Below are 24,687 nucleotides of genomic sequence, written 5' to 3'. Positions count from 1 at the left end.
AACTGTATATTAAACTCTATAATTCTAATAGTATCCAAAACAGAAAATAAATATATAAAAACTTACTAGAAATGTGTTTACAAAATAAAGTTTAAATTAATCTAACAAAACCATTAAAGAAACTAATTTAAACTAAACTGAAATGAATAGCAAATTTACAAAACCATATTAAAACTGATACTAATTAAAAATGTGAAACTATAATAACCTTGGTCTGCGACTTAATTAGTCTTTTAACAGACACAATTCCAAGTAAAGATAATCAGTGGTGAAAGATCTTTGATCTTCAAAGGGACTGGTGTCATCCCTTAAATTAAAGCACCAGGTCAGAGGTCACAGACCTTAATGATTTAACTACTTTCCTCCAATTACACAGCTAATAAAACAATGCTTGAACAAGAGGTCTTGTTCAGCTTATAATTTGTATGGCTAATTTGCTATTTTTTATAGCAGGGGAAAGAGTAATCATGTTTTCCTCATCACTTTGCTTATGGCATGCGAATTTCAGATGCGTCTCCATGTAAACACCCTCATGACCCATTTTGCAGCTGTTCCACATATAGCGTTCCATAACAGACACATGAATACACACACAAACACAGACGTCTAACAGAACTCAAGCTGGCAATCAGGGATTCTCGCACATCAATAAGAGTACAGCTGGATAAAAAAATAAAAAAAATAGTGAAACATCTCTGGGTAGTACTGGAGAACAAAGGATAGACTGAGCATTTTCCGAAGAGCAGAAGTGATTTCACCAGGGAGATGTCTTAACTCAAATTATATCATCGGTAGAACTGAAGAACTCAAGCAAAGCCAATGTATTATTAGCTCAACCACAGCAAAACATACACATACAGTCATCAGACAAAATGGAAAAGCACAATTTCACAGTAAAGTTTATTGTGCTATTTGAGATTAATAACCTATTACTAAACAGTCTACAACTAGATATTGATCACATTCAAATTTCTGAGGATCCATGATCATTTCTCTCAAGGGCTTGTCTCCTAATAAATTGTGTTTGTGAGCATCTCTGCATTGTTTCAGTGCATCAGAAAAAAAAAAATACAAATATGGTTTTAAATCATTTCCTTAAAACACAAAAACTCACCCCTAAACCAGGGTGCAAATTACAGGGGGTTTGGGGAGGGTCTGACTGAGGGTCCCCCCTAACTAACGCTTGATCCCCCCTGAAGAGCAAAAAAAATAAAATAAAATAATAATAATAATAAAAAAATAAAAAGATGTACGGGGGTCTGCCCTTTAATAGTTAAGAAATAGTTTGCTTTGATCTGTATTTTAAATAAATTTTACTAATTAAATAACAGATCAAGTAAATACATTTGACCACTCCTGTAATGGTTTATACCATTGTGAATGCATGTTTGTGCCCAAAAATATAAATTTAGCAGCAAATCTAGAGCACCAAAAGACAGTGCAACTGTAGGCCTCCATCAAACGTGATGCATAGTTTGCATTTTATTAAATACTTGCTCACATAGAAGTTAAACATTAAAATAAAAAACATGTGCAGTATTTCATGGGTATCCATTAATAGATGCAGGAATGCACCATTTATTTAATAATCACAAATATCATTGAAAACCACACATCCCTTAAAACACTGAAAACAAAAGTTTGATTAGTAAAATAGGACCCGTTTACACTGCAAGTTAAATGTGACCCAGTTCCTATTTTTTGGTCATATGTGTCATATATCTGTTCTATGACCGTGTAAACTCGAAAAAAAAATGCATGCATTCGGATATTCAGAGATTGGTTTCAGGCCTCCTTCATTCATTCATTCATTCATTCATTCATTCATTCATTCATTCATTCATTTTCTTGTCGGTTTAGTCCCTTTATTAATCCGGGGTCATTGTTACAATCATATGTTTGTATTGTCTCATCTGTTTTTTATCTGTTTTGCTTAGAACACACCTAAATAGCCACTTCCAGCTTGCTTGTTCCTGATTGGCCTACAGTGTTTTAAAAAGCCATGACACATGACACCACTTCATACTCCTCCTTTCTTTTTGTTGCCCTTTCTAATATTCAGACCCATCATCGGAGTAAGATTTGGTACAGTAGGTGGCGATAATGCTTTTAATGAGTTAGTCGCCATAAAACAGAAAGAAGTTTTTGGTCACTTGCTTGTGTTTGTTGAAATGTTTGAATGTGGTATAGTGCAGAGTTTTAGGATGTGTTAGGACTGGGAATGTTGAGATTTGTGAGTACTGTTTGTTTTGTGTGACTTCTGAGATTATATTGAGAATTGTGAGTTCTGCTTGTTTTTAGTGTTTGATTTGTTTATGATACTTTGTTCCACCGGCTTGTTTGACCTTTGTTGCCTGCAGACATTGATTTTGGATTGTCCTTCAAATATGGTTGCCTGTTTTTGTAAATAGATTGTAAATAGTGTATATATTGGGATAGTAAGGAGTTTGATGCCATTTTCTTTGTAAAACCTTTTGACCTCTGTTTTTGTGTTAGGTAGTTAGGCTAGTGAGTTGTACTTTCTTTTCTTTCATTTTTAATCAGGTAAGTTAGAGATTTAATAAAAGAGCATTTGTGGAGATGCCGATGCGGTAAACAACAACATAGGAAACATGAAGGAGGAAAGTAGTCAATGGCCAAAATTTGCTCCCACTAGACCTGAGATATCTCTCATACCCGCAAACTCCTCTGGATGGTGGAGAACACCATAAATAAACCATAGGCGCAAGTTGCAATAATGGCCCTTTCCCTCGTTTTCCGCCTCAAAATCAAAATAAAGTTGGGTGAACTTCGCATATTTCGCAGAGCTAAAAGCAAGACAATTTCTACCATCGTGGCTAGTGTGGTACAGATGCTAGAACCTGCCTTTACGCATGCAAGACATTGTAAATTTTATGGCAATTGTAAACACATGAATTGGATCAAAATTAAAAGAACGTGTAAACATACAGGCAAATATATAGATTCAGGTATAGGCAACAAATCAGAATGGTGCATCAAGACCTAAAAGTGGACAACGCAGTAGGTAATACTGTCGCCTCACAGCAAGAAGGTCGCTGGTTCAAGCCTCGGCTGAGTCAGTTGGCAATTCTGTGTGAAGTTTGGATATTCTCCCAGCCTTCGCGTACAGGTAAATTGGGTAGGCTAAATTGTCCATAGTGTATGAATGTGAATGAGTGTGTATGGATGTTTCCCAGAGATGGGTTGCGGCTGGAAGAGCATCCGCTGCGTAAAACATGTGTTGGATAAGTTGGTGATTCATTCCACTGTGACCCCAGATTAATAAAGGGACTAAGCCGAAAAAAAAATGAATGAATGAATGAATGAATGACCTGACATTGTAAATGGGGCCTTAAATGTAATTGAATTTAATAGATAACTTTAGTTCACTGAGTTATACCGAACATAACTAAACAAAATTGACATCCCTGATTGTCAATGTATAATTTGCACCCTGTCCAAAACCCAACCATCAGGGAATGAACAAAATGTACTGAAACATACAAATGCAATAGGTTACTCAATGTATTGTCCTGTATATTTAGGAAATATTCTAGTCTAAAATTAAAAGGTTACCACAAAGAGCATATAAAAAATAGTATTCAAAAAGCTTAAAAAAATAAACAAACAAAAAAGTTTTGAACTGCAATTATATTTTATTTTAATGATAAATAGTTTACCCTTAAAAGGGTCATATTAGTACCCCTAAATAAAATGTGGTATACTCTACCTACTGTGTAATACCTTAGAATAGTAATACATACCATAAAGGTATAATGCAATTTTTTCGTAAGTATGCTGTCTTGATAGTAAGGTGTTTTATCTATGAAATGGTTCAAGAAGTCTATCTAGATTGAACCAATAATATAAAAAATATAAATGTAAAGACAAAAAACAGGCGTGTTTCTGCAACAAAACCTTTGGCTGCTCTTTCATTTGCATTTAAACCCAAACAATATTCAATCTGACGCTCTGAATCGAATATGCGACAAAGAAAAAAAGATCTTTACAGCAGTTTAAAATGTTTAAATATAAGTACATGAAAATAATCTGTGACTTTAGACTCTAAAGAAAAAAGTTCACAAAGCTATGGAAGTCTCACATACTTCACATCAAACACACACGCACTTATTCCTCTTCAATGACTAACGGACATCTATTTGTGAGTCTGATGAGGTGATGCAGAGAAGTGTTTCACAAGCCTAACTGCTTCAAGCTGCCCTTTGAGGGGGTCTGCATCACAGATCTGCTCTGTCCTTAGTTGCACAGAGCTCTCATATTCCTCTCTCCAGAGCACCTCTGACAGATCAGAGGTGTGTCCGTATCTGGGAAAAATCCATTTGCACTCTGAGCGCGGGACAGATACTCAACTCGCCATGGAGTTTAGAAACATTTCCATTCCTGAGCCAAACGCTCCGCTATTACAGACAATGAGCAGCATAAACAAATGAATGGTTTTCTAGGGACACACTCAGTTGTCCCATTTAGAGCTGCTGTCTACAGAGCCGGTGCGAGTACATTACACTGATGAAAGGAAGAAAATGGGCCGTGAAATGAAAAAGGCACTGTAAGGATAAAAGTGTGAGTGTGAGAGAAAAACTGTACCTTGGCAAGCGACTCCCCGCTCCTCGTAACCTATGTTGCACAGGCATTTCCCAATAGGCACCAGCCACTCTCCCTCGGTACTGCAGTACATTTTTGGTGGATCCTCCTCCTTGGAATTGTTGACGCAGGAGCCCCTAACTTCCACCAGTGACTGAGAGTCTGTAGGAACCGTGTCAGGAAACATAGCCAGGTTCCTCACTGTGAAAGGGCATTTTTTAAAGTACACCCGCACCGACACTAGGGCCACACAGGCTCCCACGTCCTGGAAAGCCAGGTAGAAGCCCTTCTTAGTCATGGGCCCCACCTCACGGACCTCTGTGTTTAACTTCAGAATGCGGTCACCTAGGTCCATCTGAGTAAAGCTCTCATCTGCGGCGATTGTATCTATTTTGGAAAACTGGTGCTCACGGAACTTATTTCCCTGGTCTTCTTCTGTCTCCAGATAGTGTAAGTTGAATGTTTCTTTGCAGGTCAGGACCATGGGAATACTATTGCAATCTCTTAGGGTAAACTTGAGCTCCACATAGATCTTCTGTGCAGAATTACGAGGAATCCAGTTGGTCCTCAACCAATTGTTCTGGCTGTATTCCATCACGTTGCACACCTGGAAAGTCCGGATGGGTGTGTAGTGCTCATCCACGCCGCTAATTTCCTCCCACTGCAAAAAGAGAAAGAAGTTAATCAAATCTATTCTGGGGAAAGCCAACGGCTACTGTACTCCTACATTTCAACAGAACCGAGACGAATGTAAAACACCTGAACTGCAGGGCTATTTATTTCCCAAACCCATTTGGAATAATGAATAGTTTCAAATTAATATCTCCCCTGTTTGTATAATTAATGTCGGACATAATCAACGAGCCTTCCGGAGTTCTGAGTTCTCTCCTTTGTAAAGCGAGCCTGACAAATAATTTCTTTTTGTCACTAGGGGTGTCTGAAGTCACAACAGTGCTAGAAGTCTTGAGGTTTAACATACACGGAGCAGAATAAATGATGAACAGAGAGGAACTGTTTTCTGTTACAATAATGGAGTAGTATGTGGCTCTCTGTCAGGCTGACATTTATAAAAGCCCTTGGTTGAGTGAGACAGAGCCTCTGGAGTGGCTGTGTGCTGTTGGTTACCCGTCACAACAGAAGTGTGCCCTCAGACTGAAGAATTGCCTGTTTGTGTTTTAACTGTGAAATGTGCTTAATGAAACACCCCCAAATAGTTTCTTTTTGTTAGGTTGTTAAGAACAATAGAATTTATGTATTGTTTCACATCACATTGTTCATAGACACGCAGCCTTTGGTGAAATAATCAGACTGAACTCATTGACAGCTAGAATTCCATCACACATTTTAATGCAATTTTTAAAAAATTGCATAATTGGTGCTAGAAGGGAAAAAGCATGCTTGCACGCATACACCCATATACACACACTCATACACACACAAAGAGACACAACTGCACTTGTTTGAGGTTTGTGTTTGGTAAAAGGCCTGCAAAAAATACACTAGCATAAGTGATTTAATAACAATAAACGCTTGAAATTAAATTAAATTAAATTAAATTAAATTAAATTAAATTAAATTAAATTAAATTAAATTAAATTAAATTAAATTAAATTAAATTAAATTAAATTAAATTAAATTTAAAAAAGTTGTGCTATAATGTGTTGTTTGTATGTTTGTTTGTTTGTTTTTATTTTACCATATAAATCCAAGTGAAAATCTATAATTAAAAAAAGTCAAAAGGGATTGAGCTGTACCAGTATTTGGTTAAAAGAAACTTGTGAATTGTTTAAAGAAGTTTACACAGATTAAATAACTGAATAAACCTAAAACTTGAAAAGTCAAAGCAGAAAATTAAGAGAAAATAAACAAACAAACAAACAAACAAACAAAAAATGGCAATTTGCATTTGCATCTTATTTCCAGAATACCAGAGTTCATTTTAAATAGATTTTTTATTTTTATTTATTTATTTATTTATTTATTTTTTCAGTTGGGTTACTATGGTAGTCTCAATCAGTTATTTAATAATTAAACAAGCAAAAGGCTGATTTTTTGCCATACAGCATTCTGTGGGCCTGGTGATAAGACAGGATCTAAATAAGGTGTTATGATTATTGAACAATGGAGCAATGCTTCAGATATTGTGTTTATGTGGTTGTAAAGTGAACAAATATGATGCAAAGTGAAATAAATCAATAGACTTTCAGCTGGTCATTTATCTCAAAGTTAGTAACTGAGCCAACTTTTCTTCACCAGCATAGCTGATGCTCCAAATCAAGTCCAGGTGCCTGGACTGTGTCGCATTATCAAACTGTATAGCCAATGACTGTTCTGAAACCGTGACTGCCAAAATAAATTACACGTCCTATACAATGTGTAAATCACACACACTCGAGAATAGTGTATTACATGGACTGTCTGCAGCCATCAATGACATCATCACAAGCACAGGCCAATCTTCTTCAAATAACTCTACTTTATAATGCATAGCACTCGGTTATAGAAAAGGAAAAAACTGTAAAACTCTATAAAAGCCCTGTCTGGATATCTCTTTTTACGGACAGCAGTTTTTAAAGGCCGCATTGATTTCTCAGCGAGTGCCAGGCTGCGATTGGACACCAATCTGTATTTCCTTCTCCACAGCGGGAGACGTCAGGCCTGCGCTTTGCAACTTAACACTCGATGGGTAGACTGAAGATGACTTTAGGTTTCTCCGAATATCACTTTACAATAGTAATCCCCCTCCAGCAAGGAAAGCAGCAGAGAAACGAGGAAATCAGCAGTTGGTACATTTGGCAGGGCAGCAGCCCAACTCCCTCCTGTGTCCACTCAGTATGTACACAGGCCAACTGGTACTTTAAACTAATAGATTCCCTGGCACTTGTGGATAAAGTGCAGCAGAGCTTATGTTTCAGACAGATATGTAATAAAATTATAATCCTCCTCTCACTCGTATTACAATGGAATTGCATTAGTTAGTGAAGACTGACATATATTGCTGGCTTTTGCTGGTATCATATGGTCATTTCCTGTATAGGTGCACAAGGCTTTTCCTTGTCAAATCTAGCTTTCTTCATTATAATGAACAAAAGTAATGCAAATACTGTTTGCAAGGACTCCCTTAGAGTTTAAGCGCTTGGATGTTGGAGAAGGCATAGAGGAAAAGACATACTTATGGGTACACAGGAGATCCTCCAGAGAAAATGAGCATCTGGATGGGATGGCTGCTCACATTTGTTCTAATAGATCATCATGTTCTCAGGGCTTGATATCTCTACAATTAAGCATTGTTTTAAGCTTGAGGGATGTGACAGAGAAGTGTGCGATCAATAGCTAAAGATAACCCAATGCTGGATGTTAATAGGCATTTATTTATTTATTTTTCTAGTTTGGAAACCATTTTCAATTAATTTAACATTAATTAAAGTGATAGTTCAACAAAAAATTAGTTAGCGCTTACTATTTTTTTCACCCTTAAGCGCTTTCAAACATTTATACGATTCTTTTTTCTGTTGAACTCAAAAGCTAAAAACCTGTAACCATTGATTGACATAATAACTACTATGCCACCAAAAACAAATATTATTGAATTCAAAAGGTTTACAAGTTTCTTTAAAATTTATATGCTTGAATTCAATGGAAGAAAGATACTCAAACAGGCTTGAAACAAATAAAGAGAGAGTAAATTATGACAATTTTTTTTTTCACTACACACTTTCTGAAAAAAAGGTACACGGTGGTACAAGTAATGTTCCTTAAGGAACAGTTTTGCACCTTTGTAAAAGTTGTACCTTTATGGTACAGAAAAGACTTCTTATGATACTGTTCTGCACCTTTTATGGTACAACGAAAATGAAGGTTCACAACTGTTCTCATAAAAAAGGTGCATTAGTGTTGGTCAATTCCTTTATTATATTTTTTTCAAATAAATATTCCTGGAAAGGAAAAGTGATTTTATGAATAAGTTCCATATAAAACATAAATCATCATTCAAAAGCATATGTTTAAAGAAACTTTAATTATTTTAATTATTAACTTCTATAAAACTGGTAAAACAAAAGTATAGGCATTGTAAACTAATTATTTAAGGCATTATTAATACATGTTTGGTAAACGTTTTCTGATAAATACATTGTCATTATTAATATACGCACCTTTTGACATTTGCTTTCCACTACGTACGTGAGCTGGCAAAAGTCCTGCATATGCAAAGTGTTTATGCAGACATTTTTGTATTATAAAACTAATCAAACATTGTGCATATCTGGTTACAATACTTTTGCATAATTATATTTCTATTTTAAAATTAAGTAAATGAAATTTACTTTTAAGTAATTACAAAGGTATTGTGTGAAAATCGGACAAAAAAGTTTTTTATTGTACATGGGAGAATGTATTTCTGTAACATTTTTTTTTGTGAAAAATGTTGTGAAATGTTAAGCAAAAAATAGATCTTTTGATTTATGTTAAAGTACTTTTTATTATTTAATGTAATTGGAAAAGGTGCATTTATACAAAAATCTACTTTTTAAAAAACACAATTTAAAAATGTATTTGATGTTTTGTATTTGCTAAAATTAAATTGACACATTTTGGATATAACGAAATGCCTTAAAATAGGACTTGAAAGAACACATTTGACACTGATAGGGTACAGAGTGTCTTGTCACTGTAGTGGTACCTTCATGGATCATATTTGTACCTTTGATGATGGTACAATATTGTATTTGCAGGTTTTAAAAACCAAAGGTATAGTATGGTTTCCCATGGTACAAATCATTTTCTTAAAAGTACAAACTGCAATGGTACAAATTTGATTCTTTGTTTAAGGTACAATCCTGTTCCATAAAAAGGGACTGCCCCAGTGACAATGTGTTGTACCTTCTTTGATACAACATGTTGCCATTTTTTTGAGAGTGCAGTGTTAGGAAGCAACTTAACTAAATAAAACAAAATAGCACCAATTAAATTAAGTGCAGTTTCAAATGTAGACTTTTTAAAGTGCTTTCTAAAGTGTAGCTTTACCAGTAACAAGTTACTTAAGTTTGGAAGTTCATTTCATTTTATAAATTTATGCAAACTATACAAATAAAATAAAATAAAATAAAATAAAAAACAAGCACAGTTGAAGTCAGAATTATTAGCCCCCCTTTGAATTTTTTTTTCTTTTTTATATATGTCCTAAATGATGTTTAACAGATCAAGGAAAGTTTCACAGTATGTCTGATAATGTTTTTTATTCTGAAGAAAGTCTTATTATTAAATTATTAGCCCCTTTATTAGCCCCTTAAAGCAAAATTTTTTGTTTTTTTTTGGTAGTCTACAGAACAAACCGATGTTAAATAATAACTTACCTAATTACCCTAACCTGCCAAGTTAACCTAATTAGCCTAATTAAGCCTTTAATTGTCACTTTAAGCTGTATAGAAATGTCTTGAAAAATACGCAGTAACATATTATGTACTGTCATCATGGCAAAAAATCAGTTATTACATGGCATAAATCAGTTATTAGAAATGAGTTATTAAAATTATTACGTTTAGAAATGTGTTGAAAAAAATTGTCTCTTAATTATACATAAATTGGCAAAATAAATAAACAAGGGGGCTAATAATTCAGGAGGGCTAATAATTCTGAACATAACTGTATATTAAATTGTTGCACAGCAATTTTTATTTATTTATAAAACAAAATGTTCACTGATAAATAACTTTCTGATCATTAAAAAAATAATAAACTTCAATATACCCAGCATACTGTACCTCATCATACAAATTATAGTTATTACAGTGATAATATAATAAAAATGTTTAAAATATGAACCTCATTGATTCATTTTCCTTCAGTTTAGTCTCTATTTCAGACGTCGCCACAGCAGAATGAGCCGCCAACTATTCCAGCATAGGTTATACACCATGGATGCCCTTCCAGCCACAACACAGTATTGGGAAACACTCATACTCAGCGAACATGGGGAGAACAAGCAAACTCCATACAGAAGTGCCAACTGGCACAGCCGAGACTTGAACCAGTGACCTTCTTACTGTGAGGCAACAGTGCTAATCACTGAGCCACTGTGTCACCTAAAATATGAACTTTACATATAAAAGTGAATGATACACTGCATTAATCAACTTTATATGTGATTCAGGATGTTACAAATCCAACAGTAAATGTCATAAAAAATAATAACCAATCAACTACTGTAAATGAATAAATAAATAAATAAACAATCAAATTGAAGAAAAATGTCATTATTATAATTTTATCTGCAAATGCAGTTTATTTTTTCTTTTCTAATCTAAATATTTAAAAATCTGTTAGACACACTATATATTTAAGTTAATTTCTATTTAGGTAGTGCACACTAATATAGCTTAATAAATTCATTTACTGTATGTGTAGCTCATACGTTAAGAAGCTAAAGTTTCAAGGCAGCTTACCCAGCGATGTTCCAGATATGCACAGTATACCCAACACATCTATATTAGATTACAAAGTAATACCGATACCAAACTGAATGAATGCACAAATCACTCCAAACAGACAAATGGAAAAGACTGATGTTTATACGTGAGCCATTTCCCACCATATAGTACGAAACACTAGAAATGACAAGTGCTTCACCATCTAAGATTTCCTGCACTGGGTCACAGCAACAACTGTACCCTATCAGTCAATACCTTTTCATCACAGCTTTTACCACAGAGGAATCATAACACATTGTGCGCTGCCCAATCACCCTGTTGCGGCCATATGACGTGTTAATCCACCTTTATAGAGGGGTTTTTCTTTGCACTTTGTACAGCTGGAGACCTTTCACAGTTTCTTTTCGGGGGGAGAAACTAAATGAGTTTCAGCATCATGTTGGATATATTGTCTTTCGCTGCGGGCGTTGGCAGAGTGTGACTTCAGCAATGCCTAATGAAAATTTCATGTTTGCTGCCTATTTTGTCTCAGTCGATTATGCTAAGATGGTACAAATGTTCTGGCTTCTCCTCTAGATTTTACAGAGACCAAAATAAGACAAGGAAGGACTGTTCATGGGCATAGTTTCAATCAAAACAGTTTGTTTTATATTTTATTTGTATTTAATTTCGTTAGCTCATTTTAATTTAACTTGATAATGACTAATCATTAATTGTTAAAAAAATATTTCTTTTTTTTTAAAGTTCCAAAAAAAAAAAAAAAAACATGAAGACACAAACATGCACACACAGGAGGAGGAACATTTAAAAACAACGGCATTGTACCATTTCAGAGAAAAGCTGTTCAGTTTAATTCAAAGCAGCTTGACAATTAACCAGCACAAATATATTTGTATGCATTATTTTTTTTACAAATACACTTTCAACAATCTAAAGCAGCTTAAAAATTAAAAATATATTTGTATGCATTTTTTACAATTACACTTTCAACAATGGGTCAGCCCAAAGCCCAAAGGAAAAAAAATATATATTTCTGCTGCTTAAAATATTTGTATTCCTGGCCTACTAAACATGGGTGTATTTCTGAAAACCATTGTTAGCCAACTAAGGTCGTAAATTCTGTCGTTACAAACATAGCTTCTTGTTTGGCACATAAAATCCATCGTTCAAACGAACATTCGCAATCTGCGTAACAAACTGCGTAACAAACAAACAAATATCCCCTATATGCCCTATTTGTTTAGAACATTCTAACAGTTAAACTTGGAATTATCAAAAACAAAAAAACATTAAAGCCATCTCTTTTAGGTGTAATTTGCTTTCAAAGTATTTTTACAGTGTCCATTTTAGCGATCTTCATGTTTACAATTGTGTTTCCTTCGAAGTGCATGTCATTGTTACACAAATCCGTGGTTCATGACGAAAGCTATAGGTGACATATTATTTAAAAGTAGAATTTACGTTTGGTCTCCAAAGCTTGTGAAAACAAAACATATGCAGTGGTTTGCATGTATCAAATTGTAAACGTAGAAAAAAAAAAACATAAATAAGCAATAATATACTTAATAATAATAATAATAATAATAATAATAATAATAATAATAATAATAATAATAATAAGAAGAAGAAGAAGAAGAAGAATATTAATAATAATAATAATAATATTAATAAAACTTTATTATCATCATCATCATCATCATTAATATTATTATTAACTAGGATTTTTTTTCATTTCCTAATAAATATTACATATTAAATTTTATTTCTTAATAAACAGCCTCGTTATTTATTCAATTATATGATTTATATATGATATTTGTGAGTGATTTTATGTTTTAGAAAAGAATATGCAATGTTCTCAATAATATTTAGGCCTTATATGTGCCATTTACATATTTCAATTAATATGGAAAATTAGTTCATGTTTTTACCAAAACTAATATTGGATTTTTTTTAATGCATGTGCATATAAAACAACATAATTTGCACAATGATATTATGGGGTTCTTGTTTTAAGAAGTTGTTACCACCTTGTTAAGAGCATAATTATGGGCATTTTACATCAAAACTACAGGTTCAAACAATGGATCAGTGACAGAGAAACTACGAGTTTTGGGAAACACTTGTCACTACATTGTTACATTTACATTTACATTTAGTCATTTAGCAGACGCTTTTATACAAAGCGACTTACAAATGAGGACAAGGAAGCAGTTTACACAACTATAAAAGCAACAATGAATAAGTGCTATAGGCAAGTTTCAGGTATGCAAAGAAAGTGTAAGAAGCAAAACAGTAGTAATTATTTATTTTAAATTTTTTTTTTTTTTTTATTAATGTAGTTAGTGGAGGGGTCAGAGAGTGAATTGAAGATAAGTAAGGAAAGTGGAGACTAAAAAGCTGAGTTTTAAGTCGTTTTTTTAAAGACAGTGAGTGACTGTTCTTTTCCCAAACGATGCACCGTACTATGAGTTACATCGTTGTTTGGGAAACACACCCTAGTATAGCCAGAAATACTTCTTCTATGAGAGAGAAATGTTTTTTTTTTTTTTTTTTCATTCAAATACTTTAAATGGAATTACAAACCATGCTAATGCCAAGTCAACGCATACGTTCCAGAGTCGTTTGCACTTCTATCTGTTCCTGAGCTAAAACAGCTTTGGAGAAATTAGGCACTCCAAACCCCAAAATACAAACACTAAAGAAACTTTAATTGACACCTCCTTCACAGATGCTTTTTTACTAACTCAAGAAACAATTGTACAGAGTCTTCAAAGCAACACCACAGATCGTAGCAGTTTGAACAGATAGCCATGGTGTAAAAAGAATAATCCAACTGCCTAGGGTAATGAATCCCAGGCTGAGGCCTGATGCAATTTGGAAAGGCCATAATAAACAGCACTGCATGTTTAAAAAGCTGTCTGTGCAGAGCCGATTTATATTTACTGCACTTATCTGAGCTGCGGCCGCAGTGGGAACGTCCAATGGGTTTAGCTCTTAATTTGCTTTAACCGAGCCGATTTGTGCTTACACTGGCAGAAGGCGGGCGGCCCATCCGTCAGTGTCAGCGCTGCAGCGGCACATTATTTGAAATCATTTTTGAGGGCATAGCTTTCAGGGCAAAATGCTTATCGCTCCAAACTAGGGAAAAGTCCTCAGTAATTAGAGTTAATTCACCTTGAGAACCCGATCTTCGCTGTTGTAGTGACAATGGCTGCACATCAACTTAATAAATCCCAGAGCATTGAGCACATATCTGTGAGGGATTTCCTTTTTCCTTTTAAATCACCTTTTGGACCTATTGTAAAGATTAATGGTGTTTTCTCTGGTGAACTTATGAACGCGTAGAAATTAATCTAACAAATTAGGGCAATTACTCAATTTTACATAAACGCCCAAAACATTAAAAAGCACTTAATTTAAAATGCAAATGACCCTTTTATTTTTGCTTTGTGTTTTTCTTGTTTTTTACTTTCCATTTTCTTCGCTGCTTCTAAGAAAAGAAAGCTTCCCTGTGTTTTATCGTGCCAACAGTAAAAAAGAACAAGGGGAAACTAGGTTTGGCAGCTATATGGAACAAATTACTGGATTACATTTAGCAACTGCCAGCAAGTCATTTTAACACATAATAAAGTTTAAAGAATGGTTTGGTCTGAGTAGCCCTTGAGACCAATACCTGTACAGCGCAAAAAATAAACACAGTTGCGACCTTGAGGTTTTGACAAAAAAAAAAAAAAAGGTGTGCTGTAAAAAAAAAACTATGTCTTTAATGTATATTATTATTATTATTATTATTATTATTATTTAATTATTTAATACTTTTTAAAAATATTTTTGAAATAACTGTTAGTTATTGGTTTTAATATGTTTTAATTTATTACTGTCTTAAAAATTTCTTCAATGCCACATAATCTTTCATAATCCATTATGATGCTTTCTCTATATATTATTATTGACACTCAATTATTGGTTCTTGTTATCCAATTTTTGTGATTAATTTTGTCAACGGAATATAATTTTTTTGATGAATTGAAACAGATTTTATAGAAATACATATAAAGTTTATTACAGAAACTTTTTTATATATGTATGCTGTTTTATTCCTGTTGAAAATAATAGGATTAAGAATTATTTGTTTAATAAACGTCTTATTCTTATTATTTTCAGAATGCATACATTTATAATAATAATAATAATAATAATAATAATAATAATAATAATAATAATAATAATAATAACAATAATAATAATAATAATAATAATAATAATAATAATAATAATAATAATAATAACAATTGTTTTAACATTTTTTCAATGAATTGTAATTGTACTTTTAGTTATTGACTTTTTTTTGTCATTATTTTTTTTGACGTTTTACAGATCTTATAATTATTATTTTAAAAACTTCTTATTCTTATTATTTTAAAAAAGAATCCATACATCTATGCATTCTTAAAAAAGTTCTGCTTTGCCATCAAATTACTAATTTACATTTATAACAGCAGTCCTGAGAGACTTGATTTATTTATTTATTATTATTATTTTTTTTACAGGTCTAGTTTTGTTACATAACACAAAATACAGGCTAAAGTTGACATTAAATTCAGATTTTATGTTAAAAACTAGCTGTTTAGTTTTTTTGCCAAAACATTTTTTTTCCAGCAAAAAAAAACTACACATACACATACTTGTATCCATGGTTTACAGAGAAATTCCATAGGTGTATTGTATTTTATACAGTAAAAACTATAATATAGTCCTACCCCACCACTACCCCTAAGTAAGTTTAAATTTCAAAACGCCTCATTAAGTAAGAATTTAAGTTGTTTTGAATTACAGAGACTAGGGGATACACACACGCAAACAAAATAAAAATGAAAACATGGCCCAAAAAATATGTTGTTGTTTTTTTATCTGGCCTTTTTTTGTCTCCCCAAACAACCTCATAGCATGAAATCTCTATTCTCATCTATTCTGCTAAGAAATATGGATTGGTTCTGCAACACTCACCCCATGGGATGGGGATGATATCCAACCCAGCTCTCCTTGGCTTGCTTTGGAGTCCAATAGGTTAACTGTAGAAAAGGATAGAGAAGGGGAGAGAAACAAATAAGCATTTATCCTTTTTAGATCCGGTTTCACCCTCGCCACACACACACCACTCGGACCGGGATACAGCTCTCAGTGTGCAGCGTCCCGATCAACACAGTATTTACTCAGCTGCGCTGCTCTTATGCCACAATCCAATTAAACAAACAATAGAGTCGACTCATTCTTCAAACGAGCAGTTTTGAGTTTGCCGTTAACCGGGCAGAGAAAAGTTAGCCTTGTTACCCTGTCCATGGTGGGATCTTGGTGGATTCCTGATCCATCGTTAATCTTGTGTGTGTGAGAGTATTATTTTACTGATAGACATCTTTAACAAGAAGAACAAATCACGAATGGTTTCTTTCATCTGACAACCCAAACAGAATTGTTGAAAAACTAAAAGAAAAAAGAAGTACTGATAAAAGATTACGTCTGACAAAAAAAGTTATACATTTGAAAATTATATATTTTGCTAACATGTTTTAATAACTTTGATAAAGCTGAAAAAGCGGAATAAAAAATAAGTAAATAAATAAATAAATAAATAAATAAATAAATAAATAAATAAATAATAATAATAATAATAATAATAATAATAATAATAATAATAATATTTTCCATAATTTTTTTTATTACTTTTTTTTATATCCAATATAAATATATATTTTCATATATATATTTGGGAATCCTCAGATGTTATTATTTGATTTAAATTGTTTAATGGCATAATCTGTATTTGTTTTTGCAATTAATATTTATTCTTGTTTGTGTAGACATTTTCAGTTAAATTAAACACACTATCAAACCCTTTTCAAATCTAATCAATTTCGTATTAAAGAAACAACAAAAAGCAAAAGCAAGATTAAGAAACAGCAGAAAAAGAAAACAAAACAATGGGAGGCAGCAGAAAAGAAATATTACTGCATTATTAAAAATGCCTGGCTGCCTGCATGGCGTGCTACAGCAGAGAAGGTCGTGACAAGCTCTTGACATCTCAGTGTCTCCTGCTCTCATAAGAACGGCTCCTGTTTGATTGAGTAAGGCTTCTACAAGCACAAAGAGAGAGAACAAAAGCCTCCATCGGCGTACAGTAAACGCATAATCTCAGCTGACATGTGGGGCACTCAGCATGGCGTCTTCGGCCCCTCCTAATAGCTGTGACACTCATTCTTCCTACAGCAATGGCCACAAATAGACATACGGTATAAAGGACATGGATGACATAAACTTTTCTTTGATACAAGTCCCTAGAAGCATATACTTTGGAGTCAACATTTATTATCTTATCACAAATCCTGACATCCTGTCCACGTCAGAGACAGCACGCCTTCCGAATGTAAGAAATCAGTCAAAAAAATTGAAAAAAAAGGCTTGGATTTTTAAAATATATATCTTAAGAAATTACATGATTTTTTTTTTATTAAAAATATTTTGCTTTTATTTAGAAGCAAAAAATTCTATTAAATTTATTAAATTTCTATTAAATTTATTTTACAGTTTTTAAATTCAGTTTGTTTCTGTATTAATTTTACATTTAAATTATATGATCATGTATTGTTTTCCACAATTCAAAAAAGTTACAAATATGAAATATTTTACTTTTCCATGTTACTTTTTTTTTGGTCAAAACCAAAACATCTTCTGGAGCTTTGTCTTTGTCTTGGTAGACTTCCTTGAATAATCTGGGCATTTACTCAACCAATCATCTAATGCCCAGATAGTACATTTATGTTTATTACTTTTTATTACTTCATTTTCTTGTCTAATCATATTGATTTATTGGTTAATTGATCATATCCAATAGTTGATATCTAAAATTGCAAGCAATTAGCTTAGGTACATCCATAATGATGGCTGCCAGTGTAAATATCATGGACTATGAGAAGAGTCAATTGTAGACCCCATTATCAAATTCCAACGCAAAACAGCAATCCACCTGAGTGCTAGCCAAACAGCTGGCTATTCTCATATTGTAGATGATCCCTATTAACTATAATAAAGCTATCTGCTTATGTCAGATAATGGCAGCTCACATCCAGCTCCGTTGGTTCCAATTTAAATTTCTCAATGAGCCGAGCCGGCATCTCAAATTGAGCCGACCAGGGAAATTTGAGACCATAAAATTAGATAGCTACATGGGTGAGGCAAATTCTGCAGCTGTAAGAAAAGGAAATCACAGCCGACGTCATTTTCAGACGAGTGTAGCATCAACATGTCTAAGCACAAAACAAAGAACTGCTTATGAACAGCTGATCTACGGCCAACACATCCAACCAAACCACACCACACCAGACAAAATAGCTAAATCGATACAGGAGCGAGACAATAATCTAGCAATCCAACCACAGGCCACCAAGGGGCATCTGGCTCTCAAATGTATCATCCCTGCACTACTAGCTACTGTTTTCCTTTCATCAGCACATGGCACATTGATCGAACACATTAACAGTGGTGAAAACGAGAGTTTGGAACTAATTATAATACTGTATTCATCAAATATGCTAGTTAAAACTGCTGAATTATTTTTATTCATTAACATAGAGATATAGGGTTTACTGTACATTTAAATACAATAGCTAAGTTGAAATGTCTTATTGTACACAGATGCACGCAATATATACTGACTAGACTAAATATTTAATTAGTTACATTGCGGGACCATTTAAAACCTTTTTACCTTTTAAAAATAAACTAAAATAAACATAGATAATAAACTATTAGTTTTCGTTGTAATGTAGCAAAACTTTTATACATTATTATTATTAAATTATCAAATTACTGTAGATGTAATGTAGCTACACCACATACACTGAAAAGTGCCATTGCTTGGACCTTGCTTGTCAAGAAATTTGTTTAAAAATTACAATTTACAATACAATTTCCTTATAGCTCTTAAAATTTACTGTGTTTCTATCAGGTCATACAGAGAGCTCGCAAATAAAAGCGACTAACCTTGAACATAGCTGAGATCATGGCATGGATTAAACCATACAAAAAAGATTTGCATGTGCATACAAGAACCATATGGCCTGTAAATGACACAATGCCTTCTCTTCTCACCATCCTTTTCACCTCTCAGATAGTTAATTAAATCTGTTATTGAATTAAGATGAAAGTCAGGTGTCTGAACACCTCGGAAACATCAGGTCCACGGAGAGCACAGGAGCTAATGTCTGGCTTTATTAAAATCTGACTGTGGGTGTATAAGACACATGGCGGACTTGGGGATTATTTTCAAAGGATTTTTAAGTGAGAATGAGAGGCCTCAGTATGTGTGTCCAAAATACCCGCTGCTGCTCCAATGATCCCTTTTCTAACTCACACTATATCCTTCCTTGCAGCTGGTCAACCTTCATAGAAAGCCCATGAGAGTCATGAGAAATCCCAAATGTGCATCGGAAATATTTTTTACAAGAAGTCAATACTTTATTGGAGTTATTGTGACTTATGGGAACCGTATGAGCCAAAAAATGTGGTTATTAGTTTTAAGAAAGGGTTATTACATCAGTCAAATCTGGCACTCATATTTTTCTAATTCATTACAAAGTTTGAACTTTTTTAAAATTGAAAAGCAATGGAAAATTAGATCTTGCAGCCTGATCGAAAGTTCCACCCATAGTGGCAAGATGGCAATGAAGTATTAACCTCGACAATATGAATAATTTAGTCGAGTCTCAGGGTGTCTGCCTGCTCCCAGCTTTTCTACCCACCGACTCAAACCCACCCATCAGAATGACCTAAACATAATTGTCATAATGACGATGTTGTATTTGTTTGAATATGTAAAAACAAATCAACTAAATAAAATTATGAAATCCACACATCTGAAAAGTAACATCACTCGCAAAACATCAGCCATCACAACTGGAAACTAGTGCACCATGACATCACACCATGTTGTGCTGCCATCACATAGTCTGAGCGAGCAGAGCATTGTGGCTTGCATACTGCGCCATTTTGGCCACAAGTTAGAAAATGGAAACCCTAGTAACGTAATTGTGCTGTATGATTTGTTTACATCTGTATTTATGTTTTTGGCAGATGCTTCATTTTGGAGCTGATCGGCTTTGTGAAGATTTCCTGGGATTTTTCAATGAGACTTTTTGTTATTTTGTTGAAATCATCCTGTAAGGATGTGGTCAACGTGGTCCCATATACTCAGAAAAACGGTCTGCCGTGAGTGTACTGATGGTAGAATGGACCATATGTATTAGATCGGTAGATCGGTTTCAAAAGTTTACCCACCACAAACTTAACTTGTTTAAGCCCAAAAATAGCAAAAATTATAATTGGCTTCTTTAAAGAGAAAACTGTTTCAGTAGGCAGTATGCCTAGATACAAAAAAAAGAAGCTATTAGTTTGCTGGTTTTCCTGTTATGTGTGTATGTTTTAATATTAATTTAGACACTGTGCTAATTAAGATACTCACCACTATTTATTAAAAACTTTAAACAAAAAGTTTAAGATAGGCCATTTTAATAAGCAAACGTTTTTTTACTTCAAGAAACCTTAGCATAATTTATAGTATTAAAAAAGACAATAATAAATAGATATATAAATAAATAAATAAATAAATAAATAAATAAATAAATAAATAAATAAACAAACATCCTGGTAAAAATATATATCAGGATTAAAAATAAATGAAACAATGTGTTCAGAAAGAAAACAGAAAAATATATGATTTTTTATCTGTTCTATTACAACAGAACTCAAGGCCTACTAAAAAGCCCTCAAGTATTTTTACGCAGCTTTTAAGAACAAAATGCAATTATAAATTGCTATGCTGCTTGTATATTTAACAGAATATCTTACAAATATCTCAAATTACCTTAGATTTAACATACAATTCAAAGCTTAGTTAATCAGTAAAATATTAAAATAACTTTTTGCTTCTCCTTCTTCTTCTTCTTCTTAATATTATTATTGTTATTATTATTATTATTATTATTATTATTATTATTATTATTATTATTAATATTATTATGCAATATGTTTATGTATTATAATTATAATATGTCTTTAGTTGTATAGTGTACTTTTCATTTCTTGAATTGTCCCAAACATTAACAAGCCTGATAACAACGGGTTTAAATAAAGTGCAATGCTAAATCATGCTTAATTAAAATACAATGAAAAGTAGGCTTGCATTAATTATTCCCTTCATCTTAAAAAATAAATAATAATAACGATTTTATAATATAAGAGCCAACACACGGGGACCGACACAAATCAGGTCGCAATGCAATGCGCCCTTTAAGATTTTGGTTGTTAAAATTCATTATATGCAATAAAGCTTTTTACTTTAAAGTTTTTATCATTATTCTTCTTTTTGTACAACCTGATGTAGGGGTAAAGGGCTTGGTCCATGTAGTAAATAGGCTAATTTCAGTCCGAGTGGATCTAAAAAGTCCTAAGTCAAGAATGCGGGCTTTGTTTTTTTGGAGCAAAAGAAAGTTATGAATTTTAGCTTATTACAAATAAAAAAATACATAAATGGGAAAAATATGTCTATATTACAAATTATTTTCTGGAAAAAGGGAGAAAGTCCTTTTGATTCTTGTTTCACATTGATGACCTTTGAATCACATTTCTCTGAAAAGATTTATGAGTCTCATCCGTTTTTTTTTTTTTTATATTATTCTGAATGACTGACTGCAATTGTATTTTCTTAAGAATTTTGTTAGATATAAACATTAATAAAAACGCATACGATCACCATAAAGAAGCGCAATTCAATCGACGCAGATTGAAATTGCTTTTCGGTTTGTGGCCGTAATTGGAGGTCATTGAACTGTTTAAAACTTGCTTAACACGTTCAATATTACTTAATTAAAAAAATAATATTGCTTTTAAATATTCTATTCATAATGGGGGTCATAAAAAGACGTTTGGGTTGATAAAAGAACTGCAAGCTGCATAAAACACTTTGCTCAAAATTATTTCAATGGATGTGGCTCTATACTGACACTCTCTGGTGAAAAACACGTCCCATTAGATACTATTTGAGCAAAAGGTAATTCACAGCCCATAAATCACAAAATGAGAGGGGGAAAAGACCCGCTCCGTTACAGAACAGAGAGTTGAAACATCAGAAAGATACCCTTGAGGTGACAACCTGAACAATGCGTATCTTTCTACACAGATCAGTCTGGACACTCTTGTGCAAAACTTTATATTCCAATACAAAACAACCTTGCATATCATCAGAATAATAAGAAGTTATATTAACAAACTTTCAATTTTCTGCCTCACTTAACAAGTGTTGAGTATGATGAGCGAAAATCGCTCTCCCTTTTCTAATTAGGCCTTTAATAAGAACACTTGGGGCACAGGCCTGAATAAGGTACAGTAAGCGCATAGGGTGATAGCCTACTATACAAAGATTTTTAAATTGTCAAACATTTCCCCGAGCGACTATAAAAACTTCAGTTCCGAACGGGACAAATCTAATCACTGTGAACAAAGCTGTTATTGACATCCTACGCGTAGACAAACAGGGTTCCCTTTCATTTGAAGGAAAATAAAATCAATTTAAATCTAACCTACAAGTATAACCTACGTTCTTAAGATCTGTGTATATCTCGATTCCCGTCGCACAAAAGAGCAAGATAAAGATTTAGATGTAAAAATAATAATAATAATAATATAAAATAATAATACAGGCCTACAAGAAATATACTAACTTTGTTAGAAAAACTAAATAAGGAGAAACTTTATTTTAATTATTTTAGGCTTAGATATAAAGTTTCGCACAACTTTGTTTTATGACACTTTTTGATTGTAGCCTGATCTCATTACTTTATTTTAAAATCTCATGAGTTTGTTTGGGCCTTTAAAGTACTTCATCAGATTATCCCATACGGCTATATGTAATTGAAAATATAAAATAAAATAATCTGTAAAAGCTTAATCCAATATGCTAACCTTGTTAACTACTCATCTTGTCACCGGCAATTGACACGCACAGTTTTAAACAACGTCGGTAAACTCTATTTTTGAGAAGAAAAAAAAAAGAAGCCACTCATAGTCAATTTCTTATGGCAATATAAACACTATTATTAAATTATAATTAAGGTTAAATCAAAGTGTTTTTTGTACAAAACATGAATGAATAAAACAAAAATAAACATGTGGATTGGCTACATGCAGGCACCCAATTATCAGAAGACTATTTGAAGTGAAGTATCACTAAGTTTTGCGTGGCTATTACACCAAGATGCAAGTGTAGCAAACAAACGCAGCGCGCACACTTAAAGTGCATGTTACATTTCGTCAGTGTATGAGAAGAACACATTTAAGAAATGTAGCCTATTCATTAAAAAAAACGTGAAAATGCAGCAAATTCAAAAAGAGTCTATGGTGTAGTCTTTAGAAAGACTATGCGCTGTGCTTAGCCTAAATGATTTTAAAACTGGATTTCTCAGCCGGTGCGCGTCCGTGCTTTCCCATCAGATCGATGGTCTCAAAATATGCTCTCATCACGACGCACACGAGTGTCGTTATCAAACAATAAAAACAGTCCTAAAAGTTGCATTTGCAGCGATGCATTTGTAGCCATTTCTCGCAAAATCAAGCCAGTGCGTCTCGCGAAGAAACGCGAAAATATTGATTCGCAGAATTAATCGGTCCATTTGGAACAGCTGGTCTGAAAAAGTAAACGAGCGAAGGTTTAACCCTTTATCAAATTCGCCGCGGCTTACTGAATGAGCGTCGGAGGTAGGCTAAAGCAGGTAACTATACCAATTGCACCCAAATCGCATATTTAAAAAAAAAAAGAATAAAAATGTTAAAAAGAAATGCAAATAAAGCCCAAGTCAACTAATATATAAAGGGCACAGTCTACTAGACGCTACAGTAAGCACTGATGAGCATGTAATGTCTCTCACTCCAGACGTTATCTTACCTTCATTGGACGGATGAATAATGAAATCTGCGCTGGAAATAAGCGTGAAGAAAAAAAGAAAAAGTATTAAGGTTTTGCAATCCATGATATCAGATCAGGGGGCAACGCAAGGTACATAACTCCATGAAGCATGCCACTCATGTGAGGGCTTCTGTTCCGACACAAGTTACCATTCTCGGCTCTGAGGCTGATGTCAAGTTTGACACCGGAGACGAGGAGGAGTCTCTCTCTCCCTCTCTCGCTCTCTCCTCAGTTCTCACCGGGAGCTTCCCTTCTTCGCTGGGTCCTACACACCAGACAGCGCCGTTTATTAGACCGGCAGGTTCAACAGAGGTCATGTCATCTCTCGGAAATTGAAGAGAAGACAAAAACACTCGAGGCAGCTCATCAAATTCCAGTTACTATATGTCACACAGAGGTATTTATGCACTTCCTTAGCTTAAAAAAGCAACACTAAGCTCACCCATTTGTTAGAGGAAGCCTGAATGCAGCAGCTCGACATATAAACACGCTGCTTTGTTTGGGCAAATAGACGTTATGGTCAAACTTGCATCGTTCTGTGTTTATAGGAAGTAGCCAAATAATGCAAATAACAACATGAACCTAATTTATTAAGCTGGTTAAAAAATACTGCTGCACACTATTACAACGTTTTAAAATGTA

General features: G+C 33.5%; 1 protein-coding gene across 4 annotated transcripts in view; it reads right to left on the bottom strand.

Annotated features, from left to right (window-relative positions):
• Positions 1-24,221, bottom strand: part of epha3 (eph receptor A3) — a 165,725-nt gene extending 141,504 nt beyond the window's left edge. For 3 of the 4 annotated variants that reach the window (XM_009304577.5, XM_073912301.1, XM_009304576.5), the window contains exons 1-3: positions 24,025-24,167; positions 16,041-16,105; positions 4,606-5,263 (exon numbers count right to left, since the gene is read on the bottom strand). In XM_009304577.5, the coding sequence (XP_009302852.2) occupies positions 4,606-5,263; positions 16,041-16,105; positions 24,025-24,109 (808 nt within the window). In that variant the 5' untranslated portion in view covers positions 24,110-24,167. 4 annotated transcript variants of the gene reach the window in all.
• Positions 24,222-24,687: the final 466 nt, after the last annotated feature.

This window comes from Danio rerio, chromosome 9 (genome assembly GCF_049306965.1).
Source record: "Danio rerio strain Tuebingen ecotype United States chromosome 9, GRCz12tu, whole genome shotgun sequence".
Lineage (NCBI taxonomy): Eukaryota > Metazoa > Chordata > Actinopteri > Cypriniformes > Danionidae > Danio > Danio rerio.
The sequence above is the reverse complement of the archived record's forward strand: the minus strand, read 5'-3'. Positions and strand labels throughout refer to the sequence as shown.